We start from the raw sequence: 24,032 nt of genomic DNA on the forward strand, positions 1-24,032 counted from the left end.
AACCAGTGGCATCTACATCTGCAGAACGTGAAGAGCCAGTGGCATCTACAGAACGTGAAGAACCAGTGGCATCTACAGAACGTGAAGAACCAGTGGCATCTACAGAACATGAAGTACCAGTGGTATCTACATCTGTAGAAAGTGAAGAACCAGTGGCATCTACATCTACAGAACGTGAAGAACCAGCGACATCTACATCTGCAGGACGTGAAGAATCAGCGGCATCTACATCTGCAGAACGTGAAGAACCAGCGGCATCTACATCTGCAGAACGTGAAGAACCAGTGGCATCTACATCTGCAGAACGTGAAGAACCAGTGGCATCTACATCTGCAGAACGTGAAGAACCAGTGGCATCTACAGAACGTGAAGAACCAGTGGCATCTACATCTGCAGAACGTGAAGAACCAGTGGCATCTACATCTGCAGAATGTGAAGAACCAGTGGCATCTACATCTACAGAATGTGAAGAACCAGTGGCGTCTACATCTGCAGAACGTGAATAACCAGTGGCATCTACATCTGCAGAACGTGAAGAACCAGTGGCATCTACATCTGCAGAACGTGAAGAACCAGTGGCATCTACATGTACAGAACGTGAAGAACCAGTGGCATCTACATCTGCAGAACGTGAATAACCAGTGGCATCTACAGCTACAGAACGTGAAGAACCAGTGGCATCTACATCTACAGAACGTGAAGAACCAGTGGCATCTACAGAACGTAAAGAACCAGTGGCATCTACATCTGCAGAACGTAAAGAACCAGTGGCATCTGCAGAACGTGAAGAACCAGTGGCATCTACATCTGCAGAACGTGAAGAACCAGTGGCATCTACAGAACGTGAAGAACCAGTGGCATCTACATCTGCAGAACGTGAAGAACCAGTGGCATCTACATCTGCAGAACGTGAAGAACCAGTGGCATCTACATCTGCAGAACGTGAAGAACCAGTGGCATCTACATCTGCAGAACGTGAAGAACCAGTGGCATCTACATCTGCAGAACGTGAAGAACCAGTGGCATCTACATCTGCAGAACGTGAAGAACCAGTGACATCTACATCTGCAGAACGTGAAGAACCAGTGGCATCTACATCTGCAGAACGTGAAGAACCAGTGGCATCTACATCTGCAGAACGTGAAGAACCAGTGGCATCTACATCTGCAGAACGTGAAGAACCAGTGGCATCTACATCTGCAGAACGTGAAGAACCAGTGGCATCTACATCTGCAGAACGTGAAGAACCAGTGGCATCTACATCTGCAGAACGTGAAGAACCAGTGGCATCTACAGAACGTGAAGAACCAGTGGCATCTACATCTGCAGAACGTGAAGAACCAGTGGCATCTACATCTGCAGAATGTGAAGAACCAGTGGCATCTACATCTACAGAACGTGAAGAACCAGTGGCATCTACAGAACGTGAAGAACCAGTGGCATCTACATCTGCAGAACGTAAAGAACCAGTGGCATCTGCAGAACGTGAAGAACCAGTGGCATCTACATCTGCAGAACGTGAAGAACCAGTGGCATCTACAGAACGTGAAGAACCAGTGGCATCTACATCTGCAGAACGTGAAGAACCAGTGGCATCTACATCTGCAGAATGTGAAGAACCAGTGGCATCTACATCTGCAGAACGTGAAGAACCAGTGGCATCTACAGAACGTGAAGAACCAGTGGCATCTACATCTGCAGAACGTGAAGAACCAGTGGCATCTACATCTGCAGAATGTGAAGAACCAGTGGCATCTACATCTGCAGAATGTGAAGAACCAGTGGCATCTACATCTACAGAACGTGAAGAACCAGTGGCATCTACAGAACGTGAAGAACCAGTGGCATCTACATCTGCAGAACGTGAAGTACCAGTGGCATCTACATCTACAGAACGTTAAGAAACAGTGGCATCTACATCTACAGAACGTTAAGAACCAGTGGCATCTACATCTGCAGAACGTGAAGAACCAGTGGCATCTACATCTGCAGAACGTTAATAACCAGCGACATCTACATCTGCAGGACGTGAAGAATCAGCGGCATCTACATCTGCAGAACGTGAAGAACCAGTGGCATCTACATCTGCAGAATGTGTAGAACCAGCGGCATCTACATCCACAGGAGATTGTACAACTTTTAAAGCCATTCCCCTGTGCTTAGTGTGCACGCCGTACAACACGTTTGGAATCTACAGGAGTAAAGTTGGGCCTTACGAACAAAGTGCCTCTGGAACCGAACTCGTTGGTAAGTAGAGGCGTCCCCTGTACTGCGTTCTGCCAAGGTCACCGTACCCATCACACAGAGTGGCTCGCCACAAATGAAGCGTACGATAGCCTTGGCTGCCCATCTCGTGAGAGGAGTGTAAACCATCACCACGCGATGCTCCGCTCATCCTCGTACAGACGCGGGTGGGTGAGCCAGTGGGTGGGTGGGTGGATGATTGAGTGGGTGGGTGGGTGGATGATTGAGTGTGTGGGGTGACTGTGTGGGTGAGTCAGTGGGTGAGTGGCTGAGTGGGTGAGTGGCTGTGTGGGCGAGTGGCTGTGTGGGTGAGTGGCTGTGTGGGCGAGTGGCTGTGTGGGCGAGTCAGTGGGTGAGTGGCTGAGTGGGTGAGTGGCTGTGTGGGCGAGTGGCTGAGTGGGCGAGTGGCTGTGTGGGCGAGTGGCTGTGTGGGTGAGTCAGTGAGTGAGTGGTGGGCGAGTGGCCGTGTGGGCGAGTGGCCGTGTGGGCGAGTGGCCGTGTGGGTGAGTCAGTGAGTGAGTGGTGGGCGAGTGGCCGTGTGGGCGAGTGGCCGTGTGGGCGAGTGGCCGTGTGGGCGAGTCAGTGAGTGAGTGGTGGGCGAGTGGCCGTGTGGGCGAGTGGCTGTTTGTGTTCGTCTGGAACGTTCTTCCCTTCCTCTGTGAGTAAGCCACTGGGAGCTACGCTGCACTTACACATCAACATCATCATCGTCGAGACTGACAAACTCATTTCTCTTAGAGCTGCTGCTGCTGCTGCTGGTTGTTGTTGTGTAGGTTATTGTCCTTCCCCGCCCCCCGCGCACCTCCGATTAGCGCAGTTGGCTACGTGCGGCGGTGCCACGAGAAGTTCTGCTTTGCGTCCGTCCCGCTCGCTCTCGAAGCGAGGGCTGCCATTCAGCGCAGGAAGAGGACGCCCAAAATGAAACAATAAAACGTTCAACAAAAAAATTCCAGTGTCGTGAGAATCACAACCCCCCGCCGGTCTGTGCGAGTCCGTGGGTCGCTCTCTGCGAGTCTACGGGTCGCTTATAAGAGTCTGTGTATGCCAGTCTGTGGGTCTCTGTGAGAGTCTGTGGGTCTCCGTGTGAGTCTGTGGGTCTCTGTGAGAGTCTGTGGGTCTCCGTGTGAGTCTGTGGGTCTCCGTGCGAGTCTGAGGGTCTCCGTGTGAGTCTGTGGGTCTCCGTGTGAGTCTATGGGTCTCCGTGTGAGTCTGTGGGTCTCCGTGCGAGTCTGAGGGTCTCCGTGTGAGTCTGTGGGTCTCTGTGTGAGTCTGTGGGTCTCCGTGTGAGTCTGTGGGTCTATGTATGCCAGTCTGTGGGTCTCCGTGTGAGTCTGTGGGTCTCCGTGTGAGTCTGTGGGTCTCTGTGTGAGTCTGTGGGTCTATGTATGCTAGTCTGTGGGTCTCTGTGTGAGTCTGTGGGTCTCCGTGTGAGTCTGTGGGTCTATGTATGCTAGTCTGAGGGTCTAGTGTGAGTCTGTGGGTCAATGTATGATAGTCTGAGGGTCTGTGCGAGTCTGTGGGTCTATGTATGCTAGTCTGAGTGTCTAGTGTGAGTCTGTGGGTCTATGTATGCTAGTCTGAGGGTCTAGTGTGAGTCTGTGGGTCAATGTATGCTAGTCTGAGTGTCTAGTGTGAGTCTGTGGGTCTATGTATGCTAGTCTGAATGTCTAGTGTGAGTCTGTGGGTCAATGTATGCTAGTCTGAGTGTCTAGTGTGAGTCTGTGGGTCTATGTATGCTAGTCTGAGTGTCTAGTGTGAGTCTGTGGGTCTATGTATGCTAGTCTGAGGGTCTCCGTGTGAGTCTGTGGGTCTTCGTGTGAGTCTGTGGGTCTCCGTGTGAGTCTGTGGGTCTATGTATGCTAGTCTGAGGGTCTCCGTGTGAGTCTGTGGGTCTTCGTGTGAGTCTGTGGGTCTCCGTGTGAGTCTGTGGGTCTCCGTGTGAGTCTGTGGGTCTCCGTGTGAGTCTGTGGGTCTCCGTGTGAGTCTGTGGGTCTCCGTGTGAGTCTGAGGGTCTCCGTGTGAGTAGTCTGTGGGTCTCCGTGTGAGTCTGTGGGTCTCCGTGTGAGTCTGTGGGTCTCCGTGTGAGTCTGTGGGTCTCCGTGTGAGTAGTCTGTGGGTCTCCGTGTGAGTAGTCTGTGGGTCTCCGTGTGAGTAGTCTGTGGGTCTCCGTGTGAGTAGTCTGTGGGTCTCCGTGTGAGTAGTCTGTGGGTCTCCGTGTGAGTAGTCTGTGGGTCTCCGTGTGAGTAGTCTGTGGGTCTCCGTGTGAGTAGTCTGTGGGTCTCCGTGTGAGTAGTCTGTGGGTCTCCGTGTGAGTAGTCTGTGGGTCTCCGTGTGAGTAGTCTGTGGGTCTCCGTGTGAGTAGTCTGTGGGTCTCCGTGTGAGTAGTCTGTGGAGTCTCCGTGTGAGTAGTCTGTGGGTCTCCGTGTGAGTCTGTCACCACAGCCACCAGCACCACCACTCTCCCGTAGCTCCACGTCCCAAAACCCCTCTTCAGAAAGCAGCGCCTCCATCACCGTCACCGCCACCATCATCATCACCGTCACCGCCACCGTCACCGCCATCGTCACCGTCACCGCCACCATCACCACCGTCACCGCCTCCATCACCGTCATCATCACCGTCACCGCCATCACCGCCACCATCACCGCCGTCACCGCCACCATCACCACCGTCACCCTTCACCACAAATGCCACCATCCTCCTCTTCCGCCTCCTCCTGCCTCCCGTGCGAGCCACTGCCTCCACCTCCGCCTCCTCCATCAACTCCTCCAACAACTCCTCATCCTCGTCCACCTCCACCACCGGCGACTTGACGCACTTCCTCCTCCGCCTCTCCGTGGGGGGCCCCTCCGTGCCGTGGAGGGGGGGGGCGGCGGCGTCACCGTCCGTGGCTGGGGCTGGCTGGGGGTTCTTCCTGGGTCGGCCACGCCGTCGTTTCTTGGGTGGCTCCTCCACTCCGCCACCGGCGCCACCACCGCCACCACCACCGCCACCACCGCCACCATCACCACCACCACCAGTGGCACCACCATCACCACCACCGGCGGCACCACCACCACCACCACCGGCACCACCACCACCGGCACCACCACCACCAGTGGCACCACCACCACCATCACCACCACCAGTGGCACCACCAACACCACCATGCAGCAACCACGATTCTTCACCGCAGCCACCCACAGACGTCGCAGCGGCCGCTGCCGCCGGCGGCGATGCCGGCGATGCCGGTGCTGCTGATGCTGCTGCTCCTCCTCCTGCTGCTGCTGATGCTACTGGCGGTGCTGCTGCTGCTGCTGCTGCTGGTGGTGCTGCTGGCGGTGATGCCAGTGCTGGCGGTGATGCCGGTAAAGCTGCTGCTGCTGCTGCTACTGGCGGTGCTACCGGTGATGGTGATGCTACTGGCGGCGATGCCAGGTCACGATCCAAAGTTAATGACGGATCCTCCTCCTCCTCCTCCTGCTCCTCCTCCTGCTCCTGCCGCTGGCGCTCGGCACCGCCACCGTCAGCGGCCGCCGCGTCGGTGACGGTGGCGGGCGGCGAGGAGGCGGCGGCAGAGGCGGCGGAGGCGGTGGAGGCGGAGGCAGTGGAGGCGGAGGAGGCGGTGGAGCAGTGCACCTGGCGCACGCTGGTGATGCGCGCTAGCATGGTGGCCAGCAGCGCCGGCTGCAGCGGCCGCTGTGCGTACCACAGGGGGCTGTCGGGGACACAAGCGAGCTCCGGCTGCAGGTACAGGACGTCGTTACGGCTCTTGGCGGCCTCGGGGCTGGGACGGGGGAGGGGGGGGGTGTGGGGGGGGGGGTGGGGGAGGTGGGAGGAGGTAGAACTTGTAGAATCATACGGGGCACCGTGACGGGTTGGCCTGTCTCTCTCCCCCCGTGTCTCTCCCCCCCCGTGTCTCTCCCCCCGTGTCTCTCCCCCCCCGTGTCTCTCCCCCCGTGTCTCTCCCCCCCGTGTCTCTCCCCCCCCGTGTCTCTCCCCCCGTGTCTCTCCCCCCCCGTGTCTCTCCCCCCGTGTCTCTCCCCCCCGTGTCTCTCCCCCCCCGTGTCTCACCCCCCGTGTCTCTCCCCCCCGTGTCTCTCCCCCCGTGTCTCTCCCCCCGTGTCTCACCCCCCGTGTCTCTCCCCCCCCCGTGTCTCTCCCCCCCCGTGTCTCTCCCCCCGTGTCTCTCCCCCGTGTCTCTCCCCCCGTGTCTCTCCCCCCGTGTCTCTCCCCCCGTGTCTCTACCCCGTGTCTCTCCCCCCGTGTCTCTCCCCCCGTGTCTCTCTCCCCGTGTCTCACCCCCCTCGTGTCTCTCCCCCCCCGTGTCTCTCCCCCCCCGTGTCTCTCCCCCCGTGTCTCACCCCCCGTGTCTCTCCCCCCGTGTCTCTCCCCCCGTGTCTCTCCCCCCGTGTCTCTCCCCCCTCGTGTCTCTCCCCCCCCGTGTCTCTCCCCCCCGTGTCTCTCCCCCCGTGTCTCACCCCCCGTGTCTCTCCCCCCGTGTCTCTCCCCCCGTGTCTCTCCCCCCCGTGTCTCTCCCCCCGTGTCTCACCCCCCGTGTCTCTCCCCCCCGTGTCTCTCCCCCCGTGTCTCTCCCCCCGTGTCTCACCCCCGTGTCTCTCCCCCCCCCGTGTCTCTCCCCCCCCCGTGTCTCTCCCCCCCCGTGTCTCTCCCCCCCCCCGTGTCTCTCCCCCCGTGTCTCTCCCCCCGTGTCTCTCCCCCCGTGTCTCTCCCCCCGTGTCTCTCTCCCCGTGTCTCACCCCCCGTGTCTCTCTCCCCGTGTCTCTCCCCCCGTGTCTCTCCCCCCGTGTCTCTACCCCGTGTCTCTCCCCCCGTGTCTCTCCCCCCGTGTCTCTCCCCCCGTGTCTCTCCCCCCGTGTCTCTCCCCCCGTGTCTCTCTCCCCCGTGTCTCTCCCCGTGTCTCACTCCCCGTGTCTCTCTCCCCCGTGTCTCTCCCCCCGTGTCTCTCCCCCCGTGTCTCTCCCCCCGTGTCTCTCCCCGTGTCTCTCCCCCCCGTGTCTCTCCCCCCGTGTCTCTCCCCACGTGTCTCTCCCCCCCGTGTCTCTCCCCCCCCGTGTCTCTCTCCCCCCGTGTCTCTCCCCCCCCGTGTCTCTCCCCCCCCGTGTCTCTCCCCCCGTGTCTCTCCCCCCGTGTCTCTCCCCGTGTCTCTCCCCCCCGTGTCTCTCCCCCCGTGTCTCTCCCCCCGTGTCTCTCCCCCCGTGTCTCTCCCCCCCGTGTCTCTCCCCCCCGTGTCTCTCCCCCCCCGTGTCTCTCCCCCGTGTCTCTCCCCCCGTGTCTCTCCCACCGTGTCTCTCCCCCCGTGTCTCTCCCCCCGTGTCTCTCCCCCCCGTGTCTCTCCCCCCCGTGTCTCTCCCCCCGTGTCTCTCCCCCGTGTCTCTCCCACCGTGTCTCTCCCCCCGTGTCTCTCCCCCGTGTCTCTCCCCCCCGTCTCTCCCCCCCGTCTCTCCCCCCCCGTGTCTCTCCCCCCGTGTCTCTACCCCGTCTCTCTCCCCCCGTGTCTCACCCCCCGTGTCTCTCCCCCCGTGTCTCTCCCCCCGTGTCTCTCCCCCTTGTGTCTCCCCCCGTGTCTCTCCCCCCGTGTCTCTCCCCCGTGTCTCTCCCCCCCGCCTTCCCCCGTGCTCTACCCCCGTGTCTCTCCCACCGTGTCTCTCCCCCCGTGTCTCACCCCCCGTGTCTCTCCCCCCGTGTCTCTCCCCGTGTCTCTCCCCCCCCGTGTCTCTCCCCCCATGTCTCTCCCCCCGTGTCTCTCCCCACGTGTCTCTCCCCCCGTGTCTCTCCCCCCCCGTTCTCTCCCCCCCCGTGTCTCTCCCCCCCGTGTCTCTCCCCCCGTGTCTCTCCCCCCGTGTCTCTCCCCGCCTCGTGTCTCTCCCCCCGTGTCTCTCCCCCCGTGTCTCTCCCCCGTGTCTCTCCCCGTGTCTCTCCCCCCCCGTGTCTCTCCCCCCGTGTCTCTCCCCACGTGTCTCTCCCCCCGTGTCTCTCCCCCCCCCGTGTCTCTCCCCCCCCGTGTCTCTCCCCCCGTGTCTCTCCCCCCGTGTCTCTCCCCCCGTGTCTCTCCCCCCGTGTCTCTCCCCGTGTCTCTCCCCCCCCGTGTCTCTCCCCCCGTGTCTCTCCCCCCGTGTCTCTCCCCACGTGTCTCTCCCCCCCCGTGTCTCTCCCCCCCCGTGTCTCTTCCCCCCGTGTCTCTCCCCCCGTGTCTCTCCCCCCCGTGTCTCTCCCCCCCGTGTCTCTCCCCCCGTGTCTCTCCCCCCGTGTCTCTCCCCGTGTCTCTCCCCCCCCCGTGTCTCTCCCCCCGTGTCTCTCCCCCCGTGTCTCTCCCCCGTGTCTCTCCCCCCGTGTCTCTCCCCCCGTGTCTCTCCCCCCGTGTCTCTCCCCCCCGTGTCTCTCCCCCCCGTGTCTCTCCCCCCGTGTCTCTCCCCCCGTGTCTCTCCCCCCCGTGTCTCTCCCCCCCCGTGTCTCTCCCCCCGTGTCTCTCCCCCCGTGTCTCTCCCACCGTGTCTCTCCCCCCGTGTCTCTCCCCGTGTCTCTCCCCCCCCGTGTCTCTCCCCCCGTGTCTCTCCCCCCGTGTCTCTCCCCCCGTGTCTTTCCCCCCGTGTCTCTCCCCCCACGTGTCTCTCCCCCCCGTGTCTCTCCCCCCGTGTCTCTCCCCCCGTGTCTCTCCCACCGTGTCTCTCCCACCGTGTCTCTCCCCCCGTGTCTCTCCCCCCGTGTCTCTTCCCCGTGTCTCTCCCACCGTGTCTCTCCCCCCGTGTCTCTCCCCGTGTCTCTCCCCCCCCGTGTCTCTCCCCCCCCGTGTCTCTCCCCCCGTGTCTCCCCCCGTGTCTCTCCCCCCGTGTCTCTCCCCCCCCGTGTCTCTCCCCCCCCGTGTCTCTCCCCCCGTGTCTCTCCCCCCGTGTCTCTCCCACCGTGTCTCTCCCACCGTGTCTCTCCCCCCCGTGTCTCTCCCCCCGTGTCTCTTCCCCGTGTCTCTCCCCCCGTGTCTCCCCCCGTGTCTCCCCCCCCGTGTCTCCCCCCCCGTGTCTCTCTCTCCCCCCCCTCGTGGTCTCTAACCCCGTGTCTCTCCCCCCGTGTCTCCCCCCCCGTGTCTCTCCCCGTGTCTCTCCCCGTGCCTCTCCCCCCGTGTCTCTCCCACCGTGTCTCTCCCCCCGTGTCTCTCCCCGTGTCTCTCCCCCCCGTCTCTCCCCCCCCGTGTCTCTCCCCCCGTGTCTCTCCCCCCGTGTCTCTCCCCCCGTGTCTCTCCCCCCGTGTCTCTCCCCCCGTGTCTCTCCCCCCCCGTGTCTCTCCCCCCGTTTCTCCCCCGTGTCTCTCCCCCCGTGTCTCTCCCCCCGTGTCTCTCCCACCGTGTCCCGTGTCTTCCCCCCGTGTCTCTCCCCGTGTCTCTCCCCCCCCGTGTCTCTTCCCCCGTGTCTCTCCCCCCGTGTCTCTCCCCCCGTGTCTTTCCCCCCGTGTCTCTCCCCCCACGTTCCTCCTCTCCCCCCCGTGTCTCTCCCCCCGTGTCTCTCCCCCCGTGTCTCTCCCACCGTGTCTCTCCCCGTGTCTCTCACCGTGTCTCTCCCCCCGTGTCTCTCCCCCCAGTGTCTCTCCCCCGTGTCTCTCCCACCGTGTCTCTCCCCCCGTGTCTCTCCCCCGTGTCTCTCCCCCCCCGTGTCTCTCCCCCCCCGTGTCTCTCCCCCCGTGTCTCCCCCCGTGTCTCTCCCCCGTGTCTCTCCCCCCCCGTGGTCTCTCCCCCCCGTGTCTCTCCCCGTGTCTCTCCCCCCGTGTCTCTCCCCCCGTGTCTCTCCCACCGTGTCTCTCCCACCGTGTCTCTCCCCCCGTGTCTCTCCCCCCGTGTCTCTTCCCCCCGTGTCTCTCCCCCCGTGTCTCTCCCCCCGTGTCTCTCCCCCCGTGTCTCTCCCACCGTGTCTCTCCCACCGTGTCTCTCCCCCGTGTCTCTCCCCCCGTGTCTCTTCCCCGTGTCTCTCCCCCCGTGTCTCCCCCCCCGTGTCTCTCCCCCCGTGTCTCTCCCACCGTGTCTCTCCCCCTCCCTGTCTCTCCCCCCGTGTCTCCCCCCCGTGTCTCTCCCCGTGTCTCCCCCCGTGTCTCTCCCCCGTGTCTCCCCCCCGTGTCTCTCCCCTCGTGTCTCTCCCCCGTGTCTCTCCCCCGTGTCTCTCCCACCGTGTCTCTCCCCGTGCTCTGCGTGTCTCTCCCCCCGTCTCTCCCCCCGTGTCTCTCCCCCGTGTCTCTCCCCCCGTGTCTCTCCCCGTGTCTCTCCCCCGTGTCTCTCCCCCCGTGTCTCTCCCCGTGTCTCTCCTGTGTCTCTCCCCCCCCCGTGTCTCTCCCCGTGTCTCTCCCCCCGTGTCTCTCCCACCGTGTCTCTCCCCGTGTCTCTCCCCGCGCCCTCCCCCCGTGTCTCTCCCCCCCGTGTCTCTCCCCCCGTGTCTCTCCCCCCGTGTCTCTCCCCCCGTGTCTCTCCCCCGTGTCTCTCCCCCCCGTGTCTCCCCCCGTGTCTCCCCCCCCGTGTCTCTCCCCCCGTGTCTCTCCCCCGTGTCTCTCCCACCGTGTCTCTCCCCCGTGTCTCTCCCCGTGCCCTCCCCCCGTGTCTCTCCCGTGTCTCTCCCCCCGTGTCTCTCCCCCCGTGTCTCTCCCCCCGTGTCTCTCCCCCCGTGTCTCTCCCCCCCGTGGTCTCTCCCCCCCTGTGTGTCTCTCCCCCCCCCGTGTCTCTCCCCCTGTGTCTCTCCCCCGTGTCTCTCCCACCGTGTCTCTCCCCCCGTGTCTCTCCCCGTGTCTCTCTCCCCCCCGTGTCTCTCCCCCCCGTGTCTCTCCCCCCCGTGTCTCTCCCCCCGTGCCTTCCCCCCGTGTTCTCCCACGTGCTCTCCCCCGTGTCTCTCCCCCGTGTCTCTCCCACCGTGTCTCTCCCACCGTGTCTCCTCCCCCCGTGCTCTCCCCCGTGTCTCTTCCCCGTGTCTCTCCCACCGTGTTCTCCCCCTGTGTCTCTCCCCGTGTCTCTCCCCCCGTGTCTCTCCCCCCCCCCTGTGTCTCTCCCCTGTGTCTCTCCCTGTCTCTCCCCCCGTGTCTCTCCCCCCGTGTCTCTCCCCCCGTGTCTCTCCCACCGTGTCTCTCCCACCGTGTCTCTCCCCCGTGTCTCTCCCCCCGTGTCTCTTTCCCCGTGTCTCTCCCCTGTCTCTCCCACCGTGTCTCTCCCCCCGTGCTCTGTCTCCCCCCGTGTCTCCCCCCCGTGTCTCTCCCCCGTGTCTCTTACCCCCGTGTCTCTCCCCCCGTGTCTCCCCCGTGTCTCTCCCCGTGTCTCTCCCGTGTCTCTCCCCCCGTGTCTCTCCCCGTGTCTCTCCCCGTGTCTCTCCCCCCCGTGTCTCCCCCCCGTGTCTCTCCCCCTGTGTCTCCCCCCCGTGTCTCCCCGTGTCTCTCCCCCCGTGCTTCCTCCCGTGTCTCCCCTGTGTCTCTCCCTGTCTCCCCCCGTACCCCCCCCCCGTGTCTCCCCCGCGTGTCTCTCCCCCGTGCCCCGTGTCTCTCCCTGTGCCCTCCCCCCTGTCTCTCCCCGTGTCTCTCCCCCCCGTGTCTCCCCGTGTCTCCCCGTGTCTCTCCCGTGTCTCCCTCGTGCATCTCCCCGTGTCTCCCCGTGTCTCCCCCCGTGTCTCCCCGTGTCTCTCCCCGTGTCTCCCCTCCCCCGTGTCTCCCCCTCCCGTGTCTCCCCCCCGTGTCTCTCCCCCCGTGTCTCCCCCCGTGTCTCCCCCCGTGTCTCCCCGTGTCTCTCCCCGTGTCTCTCCCCGTGTCTCCCCGTGTCTCTCCCCGTGTCTCTCCCCGTGTCTCTCCCCCCGTGTCTCCCTCCCCTCACCCTCCCCCCGTGTCTCTCCCCGTGTCTCCCCGTGTCTCCCCCCGTGTCTCTCCCCGTGTCTCCCCGTGTCTCCCGTGCCCCGTGCTCGTCTCCCCGTGTCTCTCCCCGTGTCTCCCTCCCCGTGTCTCCCTCTCCCGTGTCTCCCCCGTGTCTCTCCCCGTGTCTCCCCCGTGTCTCCCCGTGTCTCTCCCTGTGTCTCCCCGTGTCTCCCGTGTCTCCCCGTGTCTCCCTCCCCGTGTGTCTCCCCCGTGTCTCCCGTGTGTCTCCCCCTGTCTCCCGTGTCTCCTCCCCTGTGTCTCCCCGTGTCTCCTCCCCGTGTCTCCCCCCCTGTGTCCCCCCGTGTCTCCCGTGTCTCCCCCCATGTTCCCCAGTGTCTCCCTGTCTCCCCGTGTCTCCCCGTGTCTCCCCCAGTGTCTCACCCCTGTGTCTCCCCGTGTCTCCCCGTGTCTCCCCCCGTGTCTCCCCCCGTGTCTCACCCCTGTGTCTCCCCGTGTCTCCCCGTGTCTCCCCGTGTCTCCCCGTGTCTCCTCCCCCCGTGTCTCCCCCCCGTGTCTCCCCCCCGTGTCTCCCCCTCCCGTGTCTCCCCCCCCGTGTCTCCCCCCCGTGTCTCCCCGTGTCTCCCCCGTGTCTCCTCCCCCCGTGTCTCCCCCCCGTGTCTCCCCCCCGTGTCTCTCCCCGTGTCTCTCCCTCCTGTCTCTCCCTCCTGTGTCTCCCTCCCGTGTCTCTCCCCCCGTGTCTCTCCCCCCGTGTCTCCCCAGTGTCTCCCCGTGTCTCCCCCCGTGTCTCCCTCCCGTGTCTCCTCCCCCCCCGTGTCTCTCCCTCCCGTGTCTCCCTCCCGTGTCTCCCCGTGTCTCCCCGTGTCTCCCCCCGTGTCTCCCCCCCGTGTCTCCCCCCCGTGTCTCTCCCCCCGTGTCTCCCCCCGTGTCTCCCCGTGTCTCCCCGTGTCTCCCCGTGTCTCCCCGCGTCTCCCCGTGTCTCCCCGTGTCTCTCCGTGTCTCCCCCCCCGTGTCTCTCCCCGTGTCTCTCCCCAGTGTCTCCCCGTGTCTCCCCCCCTTGTCTCCCCCCGTGTCTCACCCCGTGTCTCCCCCCGTGTCTCTCCCCCGTGTCTCCTCCCGTGTCTCCCCCCGTGTCTCTCCCCCGTGTCTCCCCCCCGTGTCTCTCCCCCGTGTCTCCCCGTGTCTCTCCGTATCTCCCCGTGTCTCCCCCCCTTGTCTCCCCCCGTGTCTCACCCCGTGTCTCCCCCCGTGTCTCTCCCCCGTGTCTCCCTCCCGTGTCTCTCCCCGTGTCTCCCCGTGTCTCTCCCCAGTGTCTCCCCGTGTCTCTCCCCGTGTCTCTCCCCGTGTCTCCCCGTGTCTCACCCCGTGTCTCCCCCCGTGTCTCCCCCCGTGTCTCTCCCCCCGTGTCTCTCCCCGTGTCTCCCCGTGTCTCCCCGTGTCTCTCCCCGTGTCTCTCCCCGTGTCTCCCCCCCGTGTCTCCCCCCCCCCGCCCACCGCGTGTCTCACCACTTGGAGAGGTAGAACTCGTACAGGCGGACCGGGCACCTCAGCGGGTTGTCAACATTCTCCGGCTGTAGCAGCCACAGCTCCTCGTCACGCCGACGCCGATAGCCGGAGGCCTGGCGCTCTGGAGGAGGCGAGGAGGTGGACGGTGAGGAGGTGGACGGTGAGGAGGTGGACGGTGAGGAGGTGGACGGTGAGGAGGTGGACGGCGAGGAGGTGGACGGTGAGGAGGTGGACGGTGAGGAGGTGGACGGTGAGGTGGTGGATGATGAGGAGGTGGATGGTGAGGTGGACAATGAGGAGGTGGACGGTGAGGAGGTGGACGGTGAGGAGGTGGACGGTGAGGAGGTGGACGGTGAAGAGGTGGACGGTGAAGAGGTGGACGGTGAGGAGGTGGACGGTGAGGAGGTGGACGGTGAGGAGGTGGACGGCGAGGAGGTGGACGGTGAGGAGGTGGACGGCGAGGAGGTGGACGGTGAGGAGGTGGACGGTGAGGAGGTGGACGGTGAGGAGGTGGACGGCGAGGAGGTGGACGGTGAGGAGGTGGACGGTGAGGAGGTGGACGGTGAGGAGGTGGACGGCGAGGAGGTGGACGGTGAGGAGGTGGACGGTGAGGAGGTGGACGGTGAGGAGGTGGACGGCGAGGAGGTGGACGGTGAGGAGGTGGACGGTGAGGAGGTGGACGGTGAGGAGGTGGACGGTGAGGAGGTGGACGGTGAGGAGGTGGACAATGAGGTGGACGGTGAGGAGGTGGACGGTGAGGTGGTGGATGGTGAGGAGGTGGACGGTGAGGTGGTGGACAATGAGGTGGTGGACAGTGAGGAGGTGGACGGTGAGGAGGTGGACGGTGAGGAGGTGGACGGTGAGGAGGTGGACGGTGAGGAGGTGGACGGTGAGGTGGACGGTGGACGGTGAGGAGGTGGACGGTGAGGAGGTGGACGATGAGGTGGACGATGAGGTGGACGGTGAGGTGGACGGTGAGGAGGTGAACGGTGAGGAGGTGGACGGTGAGGAGGTGGACGGTGAGGTGGTGGACGGCGAGGAGGTGGACGGTGAGGAGGTGAACGGTGAGGAGGTGGACGGTGAGGAGGTGGACGGTGAGGAGGTGGACAGTGAGGAGGTGGACGGTGAGGAGGTGGACGGTGAGGTGGTGGACGGCGAGGAGGTGGACGGTGAGGAGGTGGACGATGGACGGTGAGGAGGTGGACGGTGAGGAGGTGGACGGTGAGGAGTTGGACGGTGAGGAGGTGGACGATGAGGAGGTGGACGGTGAGGAGGTGGACGGTGAGGAGGTGAACGGTGAGGAGGTGGACGGTGAGGAGGTGGACGGTGAGGAGGTGGACGGTGAGGAGGTGGACGGTGAGGAGGTGGACAATGAGGTGGACGGTGAGGAGGTGGACGGTGAGGTGGTGGACAATGAGGTGGACGGTGAGGAGGTGGACGGTGAGGTGGTGGACAATGAGGTGGTGGACGGTGAGGAGGTGGACGGTGAGGAGGTGGACGGTGAGGAGGTGGACGGTGGACGGTGAGGAGGTGGACGATGAGGAAGTGGACGATGAGGTGGACGGTGAGGAGGTGGACGGTGAGGAGGTGGACGGTGAGGAGGTGGACGGTGAGGAGGTGGACGGTGAGGAGGTGGACGGCGAGGAGGTGGACGGTGAGGAGGTGGACGGCGAGGAGGTGGACGGTGAGGAGGTGGACGGTGAGGAGGTGGACGGTGAGGAGGTGGACGGTGAGGAGGTGGACGGCGAGGAGGTGGACGGCGAGGAGGTGGACGGTGAAGAGGTGGACGGTGAGGAGGTGGACGATGAGGTGGACGATGAGGTGGACGGTGAGGTGGTGGACGGTGAGGAGGTGGACGGCGAGGAGGTGGACGGCGAGGAGGTGGACGGTGAGGAGGTGGACGGCGAGGAGGTGGACGGCGAGGAGGTGGACGGTGAGGAGGTGGACGGTGAAGAGGTGGACGGTGAGGAGGTGGACGATGAGGTGGACGATGAGGTGGACGGTGAGGTGGTGGACGGTGAGGTGGAGGTGAGGAGGTGGACGATGAGGAGGTGGACGATGAGGTGGACGATGAGGTGGACGGTGAGGAGGTGGACGGTGAGGAGGTGGACGGTGAGGAGGTGGACGATGAGGTGAACGGTGAGGAGGTGGACGGTGAGGTGGTGGACGATGAGGAGGTGGACGATGGACAGTGAGGAGGTGGACGGTGAGGTGGACGGCGAGGAGGTGGACGGTGAGGAGGTGGATGGTGAGGAGGTGGACGGCGAGGAGGTGGACGATGAGGAGGCGGACGGTGAGGAGGTGGACGATGAGGAGGTGGACGGTGAGGTGGACGGTGAGGTGGTGGACGGTGAGGAGGTGGACGGTGAGGAGGTGGACGGCGAGGTGGTGGACGATGAGGTGGTGGACGATGAGGTGGACGGTGAGGAGGTGGACGGTGAGGAGGTGGACGGTGAGGAGGTGGACGGTGAGGAGGTGGACGATGAGGAGGTGGACGATGAGGAGGTGGACGGTGAGGAGGTGGACGATGAGGAGGTGGACGATGAGGAGGTGGACAGTGAGGAGGTGGACGATGAGGTGGTGGGCGCTGAGGAGGTGGACGATGAGGAGGTGGACGATGAGGAGGTGGACGATGAGGAGGTGGACGATGAGGAGGTGGACGGTGAGGAGGTGGACGATGAGGAGGTGGACGATGAGGAGGTGGACAGTGAGGAGGTGGACGATGAGGTGGTGGGCGCTGAGGAGGTGCACGATGATGGAGGTGATGCGGAGGTGGACGACTGAGGTGGATGACTGAGGTGGATGATTAGGCGGGCGACTACGAGGTGGACGAGGTGGACGAGGTGGAGGGTGATCACGACGAGGTTGTCCACCACCCTCCCACCATCTCACCGGCCTCCCTCTGCGCGTCGGTTGCTGGGTAGAGGCAGAGACAGACGGACTTGGTGGTGGTGGTGGTGCCCTTGCGGTGATATTTGGTGATGTGGCCAAATGACAGGGCCAGGTGCTCCTGCAGACACGCAGGTGGAACAGATGGGGATTAGTCCACACACGGTGTGGCAGGGAGTGAGGTGGAACAGATGGAGATTAGTCCACACACACGGTGTAGCAGGGAGTGAGATGGAACAGATGGAGATTAGTCCACACACGGTGTAGAAGGGAGCGAGATGGAACAGATGGAGATTAGTCCACACACGGTGTAGCAGGGAGCGAGCGAGGTGGAACAGATGGAGATTAGTCCACACACACTGTAGCAGGGAGTGAGAGATGGAACAGATGGAGATTAGTCCACACACACACACGGTGTAGCAGGGAGTTAGAGATGGAACAGATGGAGATTAGTCCACACACGGTGTGGCAGGGAGTGAGATGGAACAGATGGAGATTAGTCCACACACGGTGTGGCAGGGAGCGAGATGGAACAGATGGAGGTTAGTCCACACATGGTGTAGCAGGGAGCGAGATGGAACAGATGGAGATTAGTCCACACACGGTGTAGAAGGGAGCGAGAGATGGAACAGATGGAGATTAGTCCACACACGGTGTAGCAGGGAGCGAGATGGAACAGATGGAGATTAGTCCACACACGGTGTAGAAGGGAGTGAGATGGAACAGATGGAGATTAGTCCACACACGGTGTAGCAGGGAGCGAGAGATGGAACAGATGGAGATTAGTCCACACACGGTGTAGCAGGGAGCGAGATGGAACAGATGGAGATTAGTCCACACACACACGGTGTAGCAGGGAGTGAGAGATGGAACAGATGGAGATTAGTCCACACACACACGGTGTAGAAGGGAGCGAGATGGAACAGATGGAGATTAGTCCACACACGGGGTAGCAGGGAGCGAGCGATGGAACAGATGGAGATTAGTCCACACATGGTGTAGCAGGGAGTGAGAGATGGAACAGATGGAGATTAGTCCACACACGGTGTAGAAGGGAGCGAGAGATGGAACAGATGGAGATTAGTCCACACACGGTGTAGAAGGGAGTGAGAGATGGAACAGATGGAGATTAGTCCACACACGGTGTAGCAGGGAGCGAGCGAGGTGGAACAGATGGAGATTAGTCCACACACGGTGTAGCAGGGAGCGAGCGAGGTGGAACAGATGGAGATTAGTCCACACACAGTGTAGAAGGGAGCGAGAGATGGAACAGATGGAGATTAGTCCACACACGGTGTAGCAGGGAGCGAGATGGAACAGATGGAGATTAGTCCACACACACGGTGTAGCAGGGAGCGAGAGATGGAACAGATGGAGATTAGTCCACACACACGATGTAGCAGGGAGCGAGAGATGGAACAGATGGAGATTAGTCCACAGACGGTGTAGCAGGGAGCGAGCGATGGAACAGATGGAGATTAGTCCACACATGGTGTAGCAGGGAACGAGCGAGATGGAACAGATGGAGATTAGTCCACACACAGTGTAGCAGGGAGCGAGAGATGGAACAGATGGAGATTAGTCCACACACACGGTGTAGAAGGGAGTGAGATGGAACAGATGGAGATTAGTCCACACACGGTGTAGCAGGGAGCGAGATGGAACAGATGGAGATTAGTCCACACACACACAGACGGTGTAGCAGGGAGCGAGATGGAACAGATGGAGATTAGTCCACACAGACGGTGTAGCAGGGAGCGAGATGTAACAGATGGAGATTAGTCCACAGACGGTGTAGCAGGGAGCGAGATGTAACAGATGGAGATTAGTCCACACACACAGACGGTGTAGCAGGGAGCGAGATGTAACAGATGGAGATTAGTCCACACAGACGGTGTAGCAGGGAGCGAGATGTAACAGATGGAGATTAGTCCACAGACGGTGTAGCAGGGAGCGAGATGTAACAGATGGAGATTAGTCCACACACACAGACGGTGTAGCAGGGAGCGAGATGTAACAGATGGAGATTAGTCCACACAGACGGTGTAGCAGGGAGCGAGATGTAACAGATGGAGATTAGTCCACAGACGGTGTAGCAGGGAGCGAGATGTAACAGATGGAGATTAGTCCACAGACGGTGTAGCAGGGAGCGAGATGTAACAGATGGAGATTAGTCCACACACACACACAGACACACGAGGTAGCAGGGAGCGAGAGATGTAACAGATGGAGATTAGTCCACACACACACACACGGTGTAGCAGGGAGTGAGAGATGGAACAGATGGAGATTAGTCCACACACGTTGTAGCAGGGAGCGAGATGGAACAGATGGAGATTAGTCCACACACGGTGTAGAAGGGAGCGAGATGGAACAGATGGAGATTAGTCCACACACACACACAGACACACGAGGTAGCAGGGAGCGAGAGATGTAACAGATGGAGATTAGTCCACACACACACACACGGTGTAGCAGGGAGCGAGAGATGTAACAGATGGAGATTAGTCCACACACACACACACGGTGTAGCAGGGAGTGAGAGATGGAACAGATGGAGATTAGTCCACACACACACAGACGGGGTAGAAGGGAGTGAGATGGAACAGATGGAGATTAGTCCACACACACAGACGGTGTAGCAGGGAGCGCCTGGCACCTCGAGCGAGTGCAGGCGAAAGAACTTGGCGTTGAAGAAGAGCAGCGTGCTGAGCAGCACAGCCGGGGAGAAGGCGCCCAGCTGCTTGCACTGCCACAGGTGCTCCTCCTCCACCCGGGAGTGCAGCTCGCCTGGGGGGGGGGCACGGGGGGGGGGGGGGGGACATCGCCGCGGGCAGCGGGGGGGGGACCCCACGGGGCTTCCGGGGCTGTCGCAGACTCGCTTCACGCTTCAGACTCGCTTCAGACTCGCTTCACGCTTCACACACGCTTCAGACTCGCTTCACGGTTCAGACTCGCTTCAGACTCGCTTCACGCTTCAGACTCGCTTCAGACTCGCTTCACGCTTCACACTCGCTTCAGACTCGCTTCACGCTTCAGACTCGCTTCAGACTCGCTTCACGCTTCAGACTCGCTTCAGACTCGCTTCACGCTTCAGACTCGCTTCAGACTCGCTTCACGCTTCAGACTCGCTTCAGACTCGCTTCACGCTTCAGACTCGCTTCAGACTCGCTTCACGCTTCAGACTCGCTTCACGCTTCAGACTCGCTTCAGACTCGCTTCACGCTTCAGACTCGCTTCAGACTCGCTTCACGCTTCAGACTCGCTTCAGACTCGCTTCACGCTTCAGACTCGCTTCAGACTCGCTTCACGCTTCAGACTCGCTTCACGCTTCAGACTCGCTTCAGACTCGCTTCACGCTTCAGACTCGCTTCAGACTCGCTTCAGACTCGCTTCACGCTTCAGACTCGCTTCACGCTTCAGACTCGCTTCAGACTCGCTTCACGCTTCAGACTCGCTTCACGCTTCAGACTCGCTTCACGCTTCAGACTCGCTTCAGACTCGCTTCACGCTTCAGACTCGCTTCACGCTTCAGACTCGCTTCAGACTCGCTTCACGCTTCAGACTCGCTTCACGCTTCAGACTCGCTTCACGCTTCAGACTCGCTTCACGCTTCAGACTCGCTTCACGCTTCAGACTCGCTTCAGACTCGCTTCACGCTTCAGACTCGCTTCACGCTTCAGACTCGCTTCACGCTTCAGACTCGCTTCACGCTTCAGACTCGCTTCAGACTCGCTTCACGCTTCAGACTCGCTTCACGCTTCAGACTCGCTTCAGACTCGCTTCAGACTCGCTTCAGACTCGCTTCACGCTTCAGACTCGCTTCAGACTCGCTTCACGCTTCAGACTCGCTTCACGCTTCAGACTCGCTTCACGCTTCAGACTCGCTTCAGACTCGCTTCACGCTTCAGACTCGCTTCACGCTTCAGACTCGCTTCAGACTCGCTTCACGCTTCAGACTCGCTTCACGCTTCAGACTCGCTTCAGACTCGCTTCACGCTTCAGACTCGCTTCACGCTTCAGACTCGCTTCAGACTCGCTTCACGCTTCAGACTCGCTTCACGCTTCAGACTCGCTTCAGACTCGCTTCACGCTTCAGACTCGCTTCAGACTCGCTTCACGCTTCAGACTCGCTTCACGCTTCAGACTCGCTTCACGCTTCAGACTCGCTTCAGACTCGCTTCACGCTTCAGACTCGCTTCACGCTTCAGACTCGCTTCAGACTCGCTTCACGCTTCAGACTCGCTTCACGCTTCAGACTCGCTTCACGCTTCAGACTCGCTTCAGACTCGCTTCACGCTTCAGACTCGCTTCACGCTTCAGACTCGCTTCAGACTCGCTTCACGCTTCAGACTCGCTTCACGCTTCAGACTCGCTTCACGCTTCAGACTCGCTTCAGACTCGCTTCACGCTTCAGACTCGCTTCACGCTTCAGACTCGCTTCACGCTTCAGACTCGCTTCACGCTTCAGACTCGCTTCAGACTCGCTTCACGCTTCAGACTCGCTTCAGACTCGCTTCACGCTTCAGACTCGCTTCACGCTTCAGACTCGCTTCACGCTTCAGACTCGCTTCAGACTCGCTTCACGCTTCAGACTCGCTTCACGCTTCAGACTCGCTTCAGACTCGCTTCACGCTTCAGACTCGCTTCACGCTTCAGACTCGCTTCAGACTCGCTTCACGCTTCAGACTCGCTTCACGCTTCAGACTCGCTTCAGACTCGCTTCACGCTTTAGACTCGCTTCACGCTTCAGACTCGCTTCAGACTCGCTTCACGCTTCAGACTCGCTTCAGACTCGCTTCACGCTTCAGACTCGCTTCACGCTTCAGACTCGCTTCACGCTTCAGACTCGCTTCAGACTCGCTTCACGCTTCAGACTCGCTTCACGCTTCAGACTCGCTTCACGCTTCAGACTCGCTTCAGACTCGCTTCACGCTTCAGACTCGCTTCACGCTTCAGACTCGCTTCAGACTCGCTTCACGCTTCAGACTCGCTTCACGCTTCAGACTCGCTTCAGACTCGCTTCAGACTCGCTTCACGCTTCAGACTCGCTTCACGCTTCAGACTCGCTTCAGACTCGCTTCACGCTTCAGACTCGCTTCACGCTTCAGACTCGCTTCAGACTCGCTTCACGCTTCAGACTCGCTTCACGCTTCAGACTCGCTTCAGACTCGCTTCAGACTCGCTTCAGACTCGCTTCAGACTCGCTTCACGCTTCAGACTCGCTTCACGCTTCAGACTCGCTTCACGCTTCAGACTCGCTTCAGACTCGCTTCACGCTTCAGACTCGCTTCACGCTTCAGACTCGCTTCAGACTCGCTTCACGCTTCAGACTCGCTTCACGCTTCAGACTCGCTTCAGACTCGCTTCAGACTCGCTTCACGCTTCAGACTCGCTTCAGACTCGCTTCACGCTTCAGACTCGCTTCACGCTTCAGACTCGCTTCACGCTTCAGACTCGCTTCAGACTCGCTTCACGCTTCAGACTCGCTTCACGCTTCAGACTCGCTTCAGACTCGCTTCACGCTTCAGACTCGCTTCACGCTTCAGACTCGCTTCAGACTCGCTTCAGACTCGCTTCAGACTCGCTTCACGCTTCATACTCGCTTCACGCTTCAGACTCGCTTCAGACTCGCTTCACGCTTCAGACTCGCTTCAGACTCGCTTCACGCTTCAGACTCGCTTCACGCTTCAGACTCGCTTCAGACTCGCTTCACGCTTCAGACTCGCTTCAGACTCGCTTCAGACTCGCTTCAGACTCGCTTCACGCTTCAGACTCGCTTCACGCTTCAGACTCGCTTCAGACTCGCTTCACGCTTCAGACTCGCTTCAGACTCGCTTCACGCTTCAGACTCGCTTCAGACTCGCTTCACGCTTCAGACTCGCTTCAGACTCGCTTCAGACTCGCTTCACGCTTCAGACTCGCTTCAGACTCGCTTCAGACTCGCTTCAGACTCGCTTCACGCTTCAGACTCGCTTCACGCTTCAGACTCGCGCTTCAGACTCGCTTCACGCTTCAGACTCGCTTCACGCTTCAGACTCGCTTCAGACTCGCTTCACGCTTCAGACTCGCTTCACGCTTCAGACTCGCTTCAGACTCGCTTCAGACTCGCTTCAGACTCGCTTCACGCTTCAGACTCGCTTCACGCTTCAGACTCGCTTCAGACTCGCTTCACGCTTCAGACTCGCTTCAGACTCGCTTCACGCTTCAGACTCGCTTCAGACTCGCTTCACGCTTCAGACTCGCTTCAGACTCGCTTCAGACTCGCTTCACGCTTCAGACTCGCTTCACGCTTCAGACTCGCTTCAGACTCGCTTCACGCTTCAGACTCGCTTCACGCTTCAGACTCGCTTCAGACTCGCTTCAGACTCGCTTCAGACTCGCTTCACGCTTCAGACTCGCTTCACGCTTCAGACTCGCTTCAGACTCGCTTCACGCTTCAGACTCGCTTCAGACTCGCTTCACGCTTCAGACTCGCTTCAGACTCGCTTCAGACTCGCTTCACGCTTCAGACTCGCTTCAGACTCGCTTCAGACTCGCTTCAGACTCGCTTCAGACTCGCTTCAGACTCGCTTCACGCTTCAGACTCGCTTCACGCTTCAGACTCGCTTCAGACTCGCTTCACGCTTCAGACTCGCTTCACGCTTCAGACTCGCTTCAGACTCGCTTCACGCTTCAGACTCGCTTCACGCTTCAGACTCGCTTCAGACTCGCTTCAGACTCGCTTCAGACTCGCTTCACGCTTCAGACTCGCTTCACGCTTCAGACTCGCTTCAGACTCGCTTCACGCTTCAGACTCGCTTCAGACTCGCTTCACGCTTCAGACTCGCTTCAGACTCGCTTCAGACTCGCTTCACGCTTCAGACTCGCTTCAGACTCGCTTCAGACTCGCTTCAGACTCGCTTCACGCTTCAGACTCGCTTCACGCTTCAGACTCGCTTCAGACTCGCTTCACGCTTCAGACTCGCTTCACGCTTCAGACTCGCTTCAGACTCGCTTCAGACTCGCTTCAGACTCGCTTCACGCTTCAGACTCGCTTCACGCTTCAGACTCGCTTCAGACTCGCTTCACGCTTCAGACTCACTTCAGACTCGCTTCACGCTTCAGACTCGCTTCAGACTCGCTTCACGCTTCAGACTCGCTTCAGACTCGCTTCAGACTCGCTTCACGCTTCAGACTCGCTTCAGACTCGCTTCAGACTCGCTTCAGACTTGCTTCAGACTCGCTTCAGACTCGCTTCACGCTTCAGACTCGCTTCACGCTTCAGACTCGCTTCAGACTCGCTTCACGCTTCAGACTCGCTTCAGACTCGCTTCACGCTTCAGACTCGCTTCAGACTCGCTTCAGACTCGCTTCACGCTTCAGACTCGCTTCAGACTCGCTTCAGACTTGCTTCAGACTCGCTTCACGCTTCAGACTCGCTTCACGCTTCAGACTCGCTTCAGACTCGCTTCACGCTTCAGACTCGCTTCACGCTTCAGACTCGCTTCAGACTCGCTTCAGACTCGCTTCAGACTCGCTTCACGCTTCAGACTCGCTTCACGCTTCAGACTCGCTTCAGACTCGCTTCA

General features: G+C 61.2%; 2 protein-coding genes across 4 annotated transcripts in view; one reads left to right on the plus strand and one right to left on the minus strand.

Annotated features, from left to right (window-relative positions):
- The window catches only part of LOC116958156 (zinc finger MYM-type protein 3-like), a 266,666-nt gene that overhangs the window by 133,549 nt on the left and 109,085 nt on the right, over positions 1-24,032 (plus strand). The gene's annotated exons all lie outside the window — the stretch shown is intronic.
- The window catches only part of LOC142906964 (zinc finger MYM-type protein 3-like), a 109,580-nt gene continuing 89,722 nt past the window's right edge, over positions 4,175-24,032 (minus strand). Inside the window, exons 17-20 of the mRNA XM_076055806.1 lie at positions 19,121-19,251; positions 16,465-16,582; positions 13,573-13,693; positions 4,175-6,010 (exon numbers count right to left, since the gene is read on the minus strand). Coding sequence (XP_075911921.1) covers positions 4,735-6,010; positions 13,573-13,693; positions 16,465-16,582; positions 19,121-19,251 — 1,646 coding nt within the window. The 3' untranslated portion in view covers positions 4,175-4,734. The remainder of the gene's footprint in view (positions 6,011-13,572; positions 13,694-16,464; positions 16,583-19,120; positions 19,252-24,032) is intronic.

Source organism: Petromyzon marinus, chromosome 73 (genome assembly GCF_048934315.1).
Source record: "Petromyzon marinus isolate PM22_M1 ecotype Great Lakes invasive population chromosome 73, UKy_Petmar_22M1.pri1.0, whole genome shotgun sequence".
NCBI classification, from domain to species: domain Eukaryota; kingdom Metazoa; phylum Chordata; class Hyperoartia; order Petromyzontiformes; family Petromyzontidae; genus Petromyzon; species Petromyzon marinus.